This window comes from Geotrypetes seraphini, chromosome 13 (assembly GCF_902459505.1).
Source record: "Geotrypetes seraphini chromosome 13, aGeoSer1.1, whole genome shotgun sequence".
Classification (NCBI taxonomy): Eukaryota; Metazoa; Chordata; class Amphibia; order Gymnophiona; family Dermophiidae; genus Geotrypetes; species Geotrypetes seraphini.
This window is the reverse complement of record NC_047096.1, coordinates 9,837,575-9,849,736: the sequence shown is the minus strand read 5'-3', so window position 1 is coordinate 9,849,736 and position 12,162 is coordinate 9,837,575. Positions and strand designations below refer to the sequence as shown.

At 43.8% G+C, this 12,162-nt stretch overlaps 1 protein-coding gene across 11 annotated transcripts in view; it reads left to right on the top strand.

Annotated features, from left to right (window-relative positions):
• Nucleotides 1-12,162, top strand: part of CSDE1 (cold shock domain containing E1) — a 121,916-nt gene extending 109,754 nt beyond the window's left edge. For all 11 annotated transcript variants that reach the window (XM_033917651.1, XM_033917646.1, XM_033917645.1 and 8 more), the window contains 4 exons: nt 2,396-2,574; nt 9,134-9,297; nt 9,946-10,078; nt 11,913-12,162. In XM_033917651.1, the coding sequence (XP_033773542.1) occupies nt 2,396-2,574; nt 9,134-9,297; nt 9,946-10,078; nt 11,913-11,960 (524 nt within the window). In that variant the 3' untranslated portion in view covers nt 11,961-12,162. The remainder of the gene's footprint in view (nt 1-2,395; nt 2,575-9,133; nt 9,298-9,945; nt 10,079-11,912) is intronic.

The following is a 12,162-nucleotide window of genomic DNA, read 5'->3' as shown; positions in this document are numbered from 1 at the left end:
TGTGGAGACGCTTCTCAATTAGCCCTTATATTCTCCATCTAAGGTCTATTCTTCAGTGTGGACAGAGGAGAGGGGCAGACTTGACCACCACCTCTTATCAGTATGTACTATTGGCAAATAGGGTCATCAGCTGCTATCATGTCATAACAGCAGCACTATAACATTGGAATTAACCTTTACCAAATTTCATATTGGTGATAGGTTGGCTGTCTTCTGAAGCCTCTTGTCTGGACTGCGGTGGGGAATCTTAACATGAGTGTAGAGTCTGTAAGTTAGATTCCTCCACCTCTTTCTATGAACTACCTTACACAGCAGACATCCGACTACCTCTTCTTCTCAAGGTCTGCGATGGGGAATATAACATGGGTGTAGAGTCTGTAAGTTAGATTCCTCCATATCTTTTTCAACTACAGATTTTCAGTACACAGCTGACAATAGTTCGGTCTGCTTATGGTGCTTTTCAGTGACGTCACCCATATGTGAGAATATATGCCTGTTGTCCTTGGATAACACCTGTTAACAGCAAGTAACTGTCCTTTCTCCATAAGCAGCAATATAAGTTAGCCCACAATTCTTTTCAACTCTGAACAGTGGAAACAAGTTGGTTATAAAACTGAGGTATGTTTTGCTGTGAGCATGGGCATGACTATCTTTGCTGCTGCTAGCTATCATAAGAACATAAGAATTGCCATCTCCAGATCAGACCCTGGGTCCATCAAGTCCGCACACGCGGAGGCCCCACCAGGTCTACCCTGGCATAGTTTTAGTCCCCATATCACTGTTTGTTTCTCAAGGGAGATGTGCATCTAATTTACCCTTACCCGTATCACTCTATGCCACTCTTAAGGAGATGTGCATCTAGTTTACCCTTAAAACCTAGAACAGTGGATTCTGCAATTACTTCCTCTGGGAGAGCATTCTAGGTGTCCACCACTCGCTGTGTGAAACAGAACTTCCTGATATTCGTCTTAGACCTGTCACCCCTCAGCTTCAGTCTATGTCCTCTTGTCCGTGTCGCATTGGACATTGTAAATAACTGCTTTTCCTGCTTCATTTTGTCAAATCCTTTCAGTATTTTGAAAGTCTCGATCAGATCCCCTCGCAGTCTCCTCAAGGGAGAACAACCCAAGTCTCCTAAGTCGTTCCTCGTAGTCCAGGTTCTCCATACCTTTCAATAGCTTCGTTGCTCATCTCTGCATCCTTTCTAGCAGTTTTATATCCTTTAGGTATGGAGACCAATGCTGGACGCAGTATTCCAGGTGCGGTCTGACCATGGCTCTGTAGAGCGGTATTATAACTTTCTCTGATCTACTCGTAATTCCCTTCTTTATCATGCCTAGCATTCTATTTGCTCTCTTCGCCGCCGCCGCACATTGCACAGACGGTTTCAAGGTCCTATCTTATCAGTACACCCAGGTCCTTTTCCTGTTCGGTCTTTCCCAGAGTTACACCTGACATACTATACTAGTGATCTTTATTTTTTCTGCCTAAATGCATCACTTTGCATTTTTCCACATTAAAATTCATCTGCCATTTATCTGCCCATTTCTCCAATTGATTCAAGTCGCTCTGGAGTTCCTCACTGGCCTTCTGCAATCTGATTGCCCGGCATAGCTTTGTGTCATCTGCAAACTTGATGATTTCACTGTATGTTCCTTCTTCCAGGTCATTTATGAAAATATTAAATAAGATGGGTCCAAGTATCGAGCCCTGGGGTACACCGCTAGTCACTTTTTTCCCTTTCTGAGAACTTCCCATTTATGCCCTCTCTGCTTTCTGTTCTCCAGTCATTTGCCTATCCATCTTAGTATATCTCCCTCTATTCCATGGCTTTGTAGTTTCCTGAGAAGTCTTACATGTGGAACCTTGTCAAATGCTTTCTGAAAGTCCAAATATACAGTATCCACCGGTTCTCCACTATCAATTTGTCTGTTCACTGTCTCAAAAAATTGAAGTAGGTTCGTCAAACATGATTTCCCTTTTCTGAACCCATGTTGACTGGCTCTCATCAGGTCGTGTGTGTCTAGGTGCTGGACTACGCTATCTTTGATCAGCGCCTCAACCATCTTTCCAGAGCTGATCTGTATGACTGTACACACTGACCTCTCCTATTTTCTACAGAGAACACCCATTACAGGTAGGCAGCTGGGGGAGTACTGTGACAAATCTTCTATGAATCTGTGTAAATAGAAAGGTCTTGTTTCTACTTTGTGGGTTGTTATTATTGGGGAAAGAAAAGTAATTGCATTTACTCAGTATTCTCAGAGCATTTGTAGTCTTTATTTTTATTTTTTATGTTTTCCGATGATTAAAATCAGCATAAGTAGTACAAAAGCATAACTTTTTGTTACTTGTTTAATCCTTTCCCTCTTACTTCCCCCTTGACCTTTTACAGGAAGCATGAAAGGCCAAGTCTTTCCTTTTGGCATAGTTGGTATGGTTAACAAATCAGACTGTCTGCAGAAAGGAGAGACTGTTAAATTCCAACTTGGTGTCCTTGGCCAGCGTGGACAGACGATGGCTTGTAATATTGAACCTCTTCGCAGAGGCACTGTTGAATGTGTGAAAGATCAGGTTAGTGTGACTTCCTCCAAATTCTGGGTGTGGCAGGCCTGTTCTGCTTTAGAGGAACCTGGCAGCCTGAGACAATAAACAATCTAGGTTCAGTTCCCTTGATGTAGAGCAGAGGAGGTGTATATTTTGTGCCCCAGGAAGGCAGAGCTGCATATTGTTCTTATGGTGACTCTTGATGGCCCTGACAGCTCTTTGCAGTGGGACAGGAGGAGATAAGTGCCTGTGTAGAAGGGAATGTATGATGTCAAAAGTAAGTTAGAGTTAGAAGTCTTGAGAATACCATATGCCAGTGCTTCGCAATCTCTTCTGGAGCCACACAGGTTTTCAGGATTACTACTACTACTATGAATTATTTCTATAGCGCTACCAGACGTACGCAGCACTGTACAGAGTCACAAAGAGTAAAAAAAAAACAGTCCCTGCTCAAAAGAGCTTATAATTTAAACAAGCAAGACAGACAAACAGGATGTCATGGATAGAATTAAGGGACACGTAAAAGGTGAAAGATTTATTCGATCTGAAGAGAAACCAGAGAGAAAATAACTTTGAAAATCTAGGTATGCCTCCAGGAAAAGATTTTAAAGTACTGCTGAATGCAGGCATGTGAGGCCATTTTGGATTCTTTGAACCTGACTCTCATTAAGCTACCTAATAGCTTGTATATGTGAATTTTCAGCTCTCATTATAAAGTAAACAGATGTTTTGCTAAACCTTAGGATCAGAAAAAACACTTTTTAAAAATACTTCACTCTGTAAAACACTTGTAGAATTATTATTATTTTTTTTTTACTTGGATTGGTATGCAATAATAAAAGTGAAATCAGCTTACAAGGCACTCTTTGAGCATCCATCTATTTTCTTTTGTTTGATGTGATTTTGCTATGATCCATTTTTTAATATGGAAGATACCATGATCTAAGTATTACAATAAAATAAAACTATCTATAAATTCTATTTCCAGTGTAATAGGTGAGACATTTCTGGACAGCTGGGTTATTTCCCCAAACCCACATGCTGCAGAAGGAATCCACTCCGGATTTTTTCACTCTGCCTCTGGTATACTTCACTATGCAGTTGTGTGTGTTCTGCTCTCCCCATTTTATTATTTTTAATTTGATGTAATTCTGTCCCCTTTTTGGATAATTTCATGCTTGAAGTGAATTTGAAGCTCTGCCTGCTTGAGAAATCACAGACTTTGGTCTGTAGCTGACAGGCTGATCCCTTTTTGGGTACCTGTTGGATATCCTGCAACCTGAATAAACTCATGTAAACCGTTCTGAGCTTACCTGGGAGAACGGTATAGAAAATTGAATAAATAAATAAAATTTTCTCTGGAGCTCAGAGCCATTCATGTAGTGGTCTCGTCTACTGTTAAGCAGAAGTCAAGTGTAGGCTGTTAGGGTGCCCCTAGGAGGCTCAGTGATGTCTCACAGGATGCCAGCTGCGTCTTTGTGTCTCTGGGATCCAAGAGGAAAAAGAACAAAGAACCGGCGTGCCTCACTGTAGATGTGAAGGAAGCGATCAGAGACAAGAAAACTTCATTTAAGGAATGGAAAAGGTCAAAAACGGATGAAAACTGGAACAAGCACAAACAACATCAACGCAGGTGCCATAAGGTGGTAAAAGGGGCCAAAAGAGACTACGAGGAAAAAATAGCCAAGGAGGCGAAGAACTTCAAGCCGTTCTTTCGATATATTAAGGGGAAACGACCCGCAAAGGAAGTGGTGGGACCGTTGGATGACCATGGAATAAAGGGAACGCTAAAGGAGGACAAAGAAATCGCTGACAAACTAAACACATTTTTTGCATCTGTATTTACCGAAGAAGATGTACACAGCATACCGGAACCCATCAGGCTATATGCTGGAAACGAAGACGGAAAGCTGACAGGATTGACGGTCAGTCTAGAGGAGGTATGTAGGCAGATTGATAGGCTTAAGAGCGATAAATCCCCGGGACCGGATGGCATCCATCCGCGGGTCATCAAGGAACTGAAAGGGACCATAGCTGAATTGCTTCAACTAATAGCCAATCTGTTGATCAAATCGGGAAAGATTCCGGAAGACTGGAAGGTGGCGAATGTTACACCGATCTTCAAGAAAGGTTCGAGGGGAGATCCGGGGAACTACAGACCGGCGAGTCTGACCTCGGTACTGGGAAAGATGGTAGAGTCACTAATAAAGGACAGCATCATTGATCACCTTGACGGACATGGGCTGATGAGGACCAGTCAGCACGGTTTTAGCAAAGGCAGATCGTGTTTGACGAACTTGCTGCACTTCTTTGAGGGAGTAAACAGATAGATAGACAAGGGTGATCTGATCGACATTATATATCTGGATTTTCAGAAGGCGCTCGACAAGGTTCCGCATGAACGACTACTTCGGAAAATTGCAAGCCATGGCATTGAGGGTGAAATACTCACGTGGATTAAAAACTGGCTGGAGCATAGGAAACAGAGAGTGGAGGTAAATGGACAATACTCGGTCTGGAAGAGCGTCACCAGCGGGGTAGTAAAGGGATCGGTGCTTGGACCCGTGCTCTTTAACATCTTTATAAATGATATGGACATAGGTACGACGAGCGAGGTGATTAAATTTGCAGATGATACAAAGTTATTCAGAGTAGTAAAGACGCAGGGGGATTGCGAAGATCTGCAATGTGACATAATCAAGCTCAATGAATGGGCATCAACATGGCAGATGAGGTTCAACGTGGATAAGTGTAAAGTGATGCATGTCGGTAACAAAAATCTCATGCACGAATACAGGATGTCCGGGGCGGTACTTGGAGAGACCTCCCAGGAAAGGGACTTGGGAGTTCTGATCAACAAGTCGATGAAGCCGTCCACACAATGTGCGTCTGCAGCAAAAAGGGCAAACAGAATGCTAGGAATGATAAAGAAGGGGATCAAGAACAGATCAGAGAAGGTTATCATGCCGCTGTACCGGGCCATGGTACGCCCTCACCTGGAGTACTGCGTCCAGCACTGGTCGCCATACATGAAGAAGGACACGGTACTACTCGAAAGGGTCCAGAGAACGACTAAAATGGTTAAGGGGCTGGAGGAGCTGCCATACAGTGAAAGATTAGAGAAACTGGGCCTCTTCTCCCTCAAACAGAGGAGATTGAGAGGGGACATGATTGAAACATTCAAGGTACTGAAGGGGATAGACTTAGTAGATAAGGACAGGTTGTTCACCCTCTCCAAGGTAGGGAGAACAAGAGGGCACTCTCTAAAGTTGAAAGGGGATAGATTCCGTACAAACGTAAGGAAGTTATTCTTCATCCAGAGAATGGTAGAAAGCTGGAACGCTCTTCCAGAGACTGTTATAGGGGAAAACACCCTCCAAGGATTCAAGACAAAGTTAGACAAGTTTCTGCTGAACAAGAACGTGCACTAGTAGGGCTAGTCTCAGTTAGGGTGCTGGTAACAGCTATGTTCTGCCCGCATCCCCCACGAATACGGAGGGAGAAGTGTACATACATACATACATTACTATTTCTAGGCCCTGCTCTTTGGGCTGGCAACAGCACCTCAGACCTTCACCAAGGTAATGGTGGTAGTTGCGGCTTACCTGCTCAAGATGGGCCTACAGGTTCATCCTTATTTAGACGACTGGCTGATCAGAGCTCCCTCGATGGCTGAGGGATGACGCACAGTGGAGCAGGTATTCCAGGTGCTGGAAGATCTCTGCTGAATTGTCAACTTCAGGAAGAGACATCTGACGTCGATGCAGTCACTGAAATACCTGGGAGTCCTCTTAAGCTCACATACAGAAGCTGCGTGCCCAGATTTCTTTTCTTCTGAAGTGGCTGGCTCCTTCGGTGTGGGATTATCTTCCGGTTCTAGGATCCATGGTTGACACACTGGATGTAGTTTCTTGGGCAAGGATGCACATGCATCCTATTCAGCATGCCTTACTCTCTCGCTGGGCACCACACTGAGATGTCTTGCAGACTCTGGAGGCCAAGCAAGCATTGACTGGCAGCTTTGCCTGCAATTGCTCTGCAGGGACATACCACTCCACATTGCCTCCTGGATTGTGGTGATGACAGATGCCAGCCTTCAGGGCTGAGGAGCCCATTGCAATCATTGTCCTGTTCAAGGGTGTTGGACACCCTCTCAGAGAAAGTGGTCTATCAACTGATTGGAGCTCAGGACCTTTCGTCTGGCTCTAATGAGCTTGCGGAAGACTGGAGGGCCAAGCGGTCAGGGTCTTCTCCAACAATGTGATGGCAGAGGCCTACATCAATCACCAGGGAGAGACCAAGAGCACTCCTCTGGTTCAGGGAGCCTGCCTTCTTTGGGAAGAATGCCATCTCCTGGTACTGACAGCAGCGCATGTGGTGGGAGCGTTCCAAGTGATTGTGGAGCGCTGGAGGCGGCCTCACTTCAACCTCATGGCAACGGCAAGGAACAAAGCAGTTTGCTTCAGGCACAGATCTGAGCCCGGAAGTGAGGGGCTCGACGCTCTGGTGCAGCTGTGGCCTCAGGAGATTCTCCTTATGTCTTTCCTTCTTGGCTGATGGTCGAGTCATTTGGAGAATCACAACTCATCTAGGTCGCTTCATTGTGGTGGCTCCAGATTGGCCTCGCAAACTGTGGTACACAGATCTTATGCGTCTGCGCATGGGTCGCAGCCTTTGGCTAAATGCCTATCCGGACTTTCTCATGCATGGACCAGTGGCCAGTGGAGGATGTGGGTCACTTTGTTCTTACGCTAAGGTGTGGAAGGCCTTCCAACATTGGTGCGCCCAAGACCAGGTGGATCCATATTCAGCTCTGATCTCACTGATTCTTGACCTTTCTTCAGGCTGGTTTGGATAAATGCCTCACTGTTGTTTCTCTGCGTGTCCAAGTGGATGGGTTTTTTTGTTTGTTTTTAGAGCCCAGGACAGTCTGTTTTCATTGGCATCTCATCCTGATGTCACACGATTCTTGAAAAGAGCTGTTCATGTCCGACCACCAGTTAAGCATCCTTTCCCCACCTGGGACCTTAACCTGGTGTTGTCTAGCCTCGCCAGTGTTGCTTTTTTTTATTATTTATTTATTCATTTTATAATAAATTATCAAGTATAAACTTGTACAGAAAGCAAAATTTAAGTTTAAGGATACATAACCATGTACATTATATTTAAGTCCAAAATACTAGGAAACAAGTGAGTAATACGTATCCTTATTTTCAAAAAAGAAAAAACAAAGACTCCATTATATTACTTAAATTTTAAGCTCAAGTCCACTTTGAGGATCTAGATGTACAAAGGACAGTTTAAAATAAGAAAGAAGTGCTGCTTTTGAGCCCCTTTGAAATGTTTCCCTCTTGGACTTGATACTCAAGACCATTTTTCTGGTTGCCAATTACTTCAGCAAGTTGTGTGTCGGAACTGCAAGCTTTGTTTTGCCGAGACCCTTTTTTTCCAGATTTCAGAGGCAGGGGTTTCCCTTAAGACAGTTCTTTCCTCTTTGCCGAAGGTTGTTTTGGCTTTCCATGTTAATTAGGACGTGTTTGCTTGCCTTTCAGCCAACAGGTTCCAGGACACAGGGCCGCCTATTGAAGAAATTGGATGTATACAGAGTTCTTCTGTATTATCTGGAGGTCACTAACAAGTTTCAATTCTCTGACCATCTGTTTATGTCGATGCGTTCAGTTATGAGGGGTGCTCCCACTTCCAAGGCCATGATTTCTTGATGGATCTGTAGGGTCATTTTGTCAGCCTACATTCTGTTTTTGTCAAGGTGCATTCTACCAGGAGTGTTGCTTCTTCATGGACTAAAGCTAGATCCATCTCTCCTGAGATTTGCAGGGTGACAATGTGGTCTTCTCTTCACGTGTTTGCCAAGTTCTACAGAGTAGATGCAGCTGCAAGACGGGACTCGGCTTTCAGGTTCTCGGTCCTAAGGGCCAGCACAGCAAGCTCACCCTAACTTTTTGGGGCACTGCTTTTGTATATCCCATCAGTCTAGAATGTTTTACTTATTGCACTGGAAAAAGAGATTATGTACTCACCCTGGTTAGCTCTTTTCCAGCAGATAGGTGAGACATTCTATGCTCCCCTCCCTGTCCTTCCTGTGCCTGCTTTTAGTTTTCAGTCTGTTTATGCCTGTTAGCCCTTGAGGTCTGGGAAGAATTTGTATATATGTTCCATTTTATTGGGGAGTGGTTTGAGTTCCTTTGAAGCCTGTGTTGGTGGTTGTTAGTACTATTTAGTTACTTTTAAGCAGAACAATTTGTTTCCCCTGTTACTACAGATGCCTTTACTTCACCTATATTAGGTGCTTCTCGGTGCTTGGGTACTAACTGTAGAGGGCGCTAAACTGCACAATGAAATACACCAGAGGCAGAGTGGATTCTTTCTGCAGCATGTGGGTATGGGGAAATAACCCTGATGACTAGAATGTCTCACCTACATAATCTCTTTGTTGTAATACGTTTTAAAAGTTGAATTAATATTTGCCACACTGCATGTACCATTATTTTTTTGAATAGGGATATATTTTCAAGATGCTTCTCTTTGAATATTTACTTTTCTTGGTCTTTCCCTAATTTCTTTTCAGTTTGGGTTTATTAACTATGAGGTGGGTGACAGCAAGAAGCTTTTCTTCCATGTGAAGGAGGTTCAGGATGGAGTGGAGCTGCAGGCTGGTGATGAAGTAGAATTCTCAGTTATTCTGAATCAACGTACAGGGAAATGTAGTGCCTGTAATGTTTGGCGTGTCAGGTAAAGAATTTGAGCTCCTTTATTTTCTTTTTGCCGATAATTCACACTTCTTGCTTTTGCACAAAGGGAAAGGGATTTGATATAGTGCCTTTCTATGGTTCACAATCGGTGGATTACATGTTATATACAGGTACTTATTTTTGTACCTGGTGTAATGGAGAGTTAGAAAGAGAGAGAGAGAGAGGTAGTTCACTATTGAGACACATGGGAGAAGCCACAGCTTTCCCTGATATTGGTACCATGGAATATTGCTACTGTTTAGGCTTCTGCCAGGTATGATACTGGGCTAGATGGACCATCTTCCCAAACAAGAGTGGGATCTGGTGGTATGAACCTTCATTCACACTTGCTATTGGAGAGGGATGAGGGTGGTTTTATCTATTGCTTTTCTTCCCCAGACATGCTCAATTACAGCAGCAACATTCTGGCTTACTTCAGAACTTGTCAGAGTGGCACCTAGATTAGAATTGGGCCCTAAAATACCAGATACCACCACACAACAATTCATATTCCATAAATATATTTGCATATACACTCAATTGTAAATATGTAAGTTATATAAGTTGAAGTGTATTGGCTATAATACATTTTAAAATAGTGTAACTTATTCTTTTGCTTCTTTCACTGAGTATTCTTGCTGTTTTCTAGCGAAGGCCCCAAGATTCCTGCAGCTCCTCGTCCTGATAGGTTGGTTAGTCGTTTAAAGAGCATTACCCTTGATGATGCCAGTGCCCCACGCCTAATGGTTATTCGTCAGCCAAGGGGACCGGATAACACAAAGGTACTAGATTGTACAAAAAAAAAGTTTTGAGTTCTGTTCTTCCAGTTGATAAGTGAATAGAGTTCCTGCTTGGCTATTTGTCAGACTGAATCTCGGAGGGACTGCACATCCCACTTGTACTGCAGATAAATTCAGTGTGTTCTTAGTCTCCATCTGCTGGTAGAGGAGTGTAAACCCATCCACCTGTGCCTGTCTGGAGAGAAAGAAAATTAAGACTTAATTTCTCCTTATTCATTTCTTGGCCATGTCCTAACTTGCATTAGCATTTAGCCATTGAAAAAAGTTTAGGCTCCTCCAAAAAAATTAAAGAAAGAGAAACTTACTGCATGCTTAGCGCACACAGATAGCAAACACTAACATGGAATGCTTTAGTGCAGGGGTGCCCAACGCATCGATCGCGATCGACCAGTAGCTCAGGAAGGCAACGCGAGTCGATCGCGGAGCCCATCCGGGCTCTGTGATACTCGTGTTGCCGTCCTGATCTACGGGCCGATCAGCCTTCCTCTCCAGTGTTCTCCCTAGGGCCTTTTAGCTGGGCGGTCCGCCCAGCTGTCATCTGCCGCTGATGAACATTAAAAAAAAAACCGGCTTGGAGATTTCAGCCCGTAGCGAACTTATGCTCCGGGCTCTAACGTGTGCGTGCCGGCTTCTCTTCTCTTCCCTCCGAAACCGGAAGTTATGTCCGGGGGGGGGGGGGAGGGGAGAAGGGAAGCCGGCACGCACATGTTGAGAGCCCTGAAGCAAGCGTTCGCTACGGGCTAATGCGGGAGACAGGTTAGTGAAGCATTTGTTCTTCCTGCCGGGTCCTGCCTACTTTCTGTTTCCGCGAAGGCAGGACCCGGCAGCATTTCCCCCAATAGGTTGATCACGATCTTGGGCTGATCAGCCTTCCTCTTCCCGACGGCAGAATTGACATCGGGGAGAGGAATGCTGGTTGGCCGAAGCAGGGAGATGGCAGTGGCAGTGGCTTGGGGGAGGGCAGGGAGAAAGAAAGAAAAAGGGCAGGCAGGGAGACAGAAGGAAAGAAGAGAAACAGAAAAAAATGAAAGGGAGGCAGAGAGAAAGAAAGGGCAGGGAGAGAGGAAGGAAAAGTTGGGGGAGGGTATGAGGTCTGGAGGAGAAGAAGCATACAGGCTAAAAGAAGGGAAGAAAGATTGGATGCACAGTCAGAAGAAGAAAGTGCAACCAGAGACTCATGAAATCACCAGACAAGGTAGGGAAAATGATTTTATTTTAAATTTAGTGATCAAAATGTGTCTGAATTTATATCTGCTGTTTATATTTTACACTAAGGTCCCCTTTTACTAAACCGCAATAGAGGTTTTTAGCGCAGGGAGCCTATGAGTGTCGAGAGCAGCGCTGGGCATTCAGCGCAGCTCCCTGAGCTAAAAATTGCTATCGTGGTTTAGTAAAAAGGAAGGGGGGTGTATTTCTCTATTTTTGTATGGTTGTTACTGAGGTGATAGTGCATAGAGTCATCTGCTTTGACCTCTTTGGAAAAACCCTGGAATAGGAATGATGATTAACATTTTCTATGCGTACAGTGTGCTTTTTGTTTTGTTTTTTATTTTATTGTTGGTAGATCATTTTGACTTGGTCATTTAAAAAGTAGCTCGCAAGCCCAAAAAGTGTGGGCACCCCTGCTTTAGTGTGTGTTGTGTTTGGGGTATTTTTTTATTAGGCACGTTAGCCCTTAGCTTAGAAAGAGCCTCCATATTTTAGCTTCATAGATTCCTGTAGTATATAATGCCTTAAATCTTATTGTGCCTGTCTCTCTCTTATGGGGAGCTTTTATTGGAATAATTTGCTTCCAGTATTTTTTTTCTTTTTGTAGGGATTTGTTGCTGAGAGAAAGATTTGTCAAGCTGGTGTCACTGAGTAACTCCCCTCTCACAAAGCACATTACTTGAATCAAGTACGATCAAGCAAAGGGGGTGTGTAGAGGGTGACGCAACAACTTGTCCCACCCTCAGGAATCCTGGAATACTTATTCTCTGTAACTATTACACCAATTTTTAACACCTATGTTGATGTTTAAAAACCAGAAACTTAATTTTAAAATAAAAAAAAAATTATGCACAGTT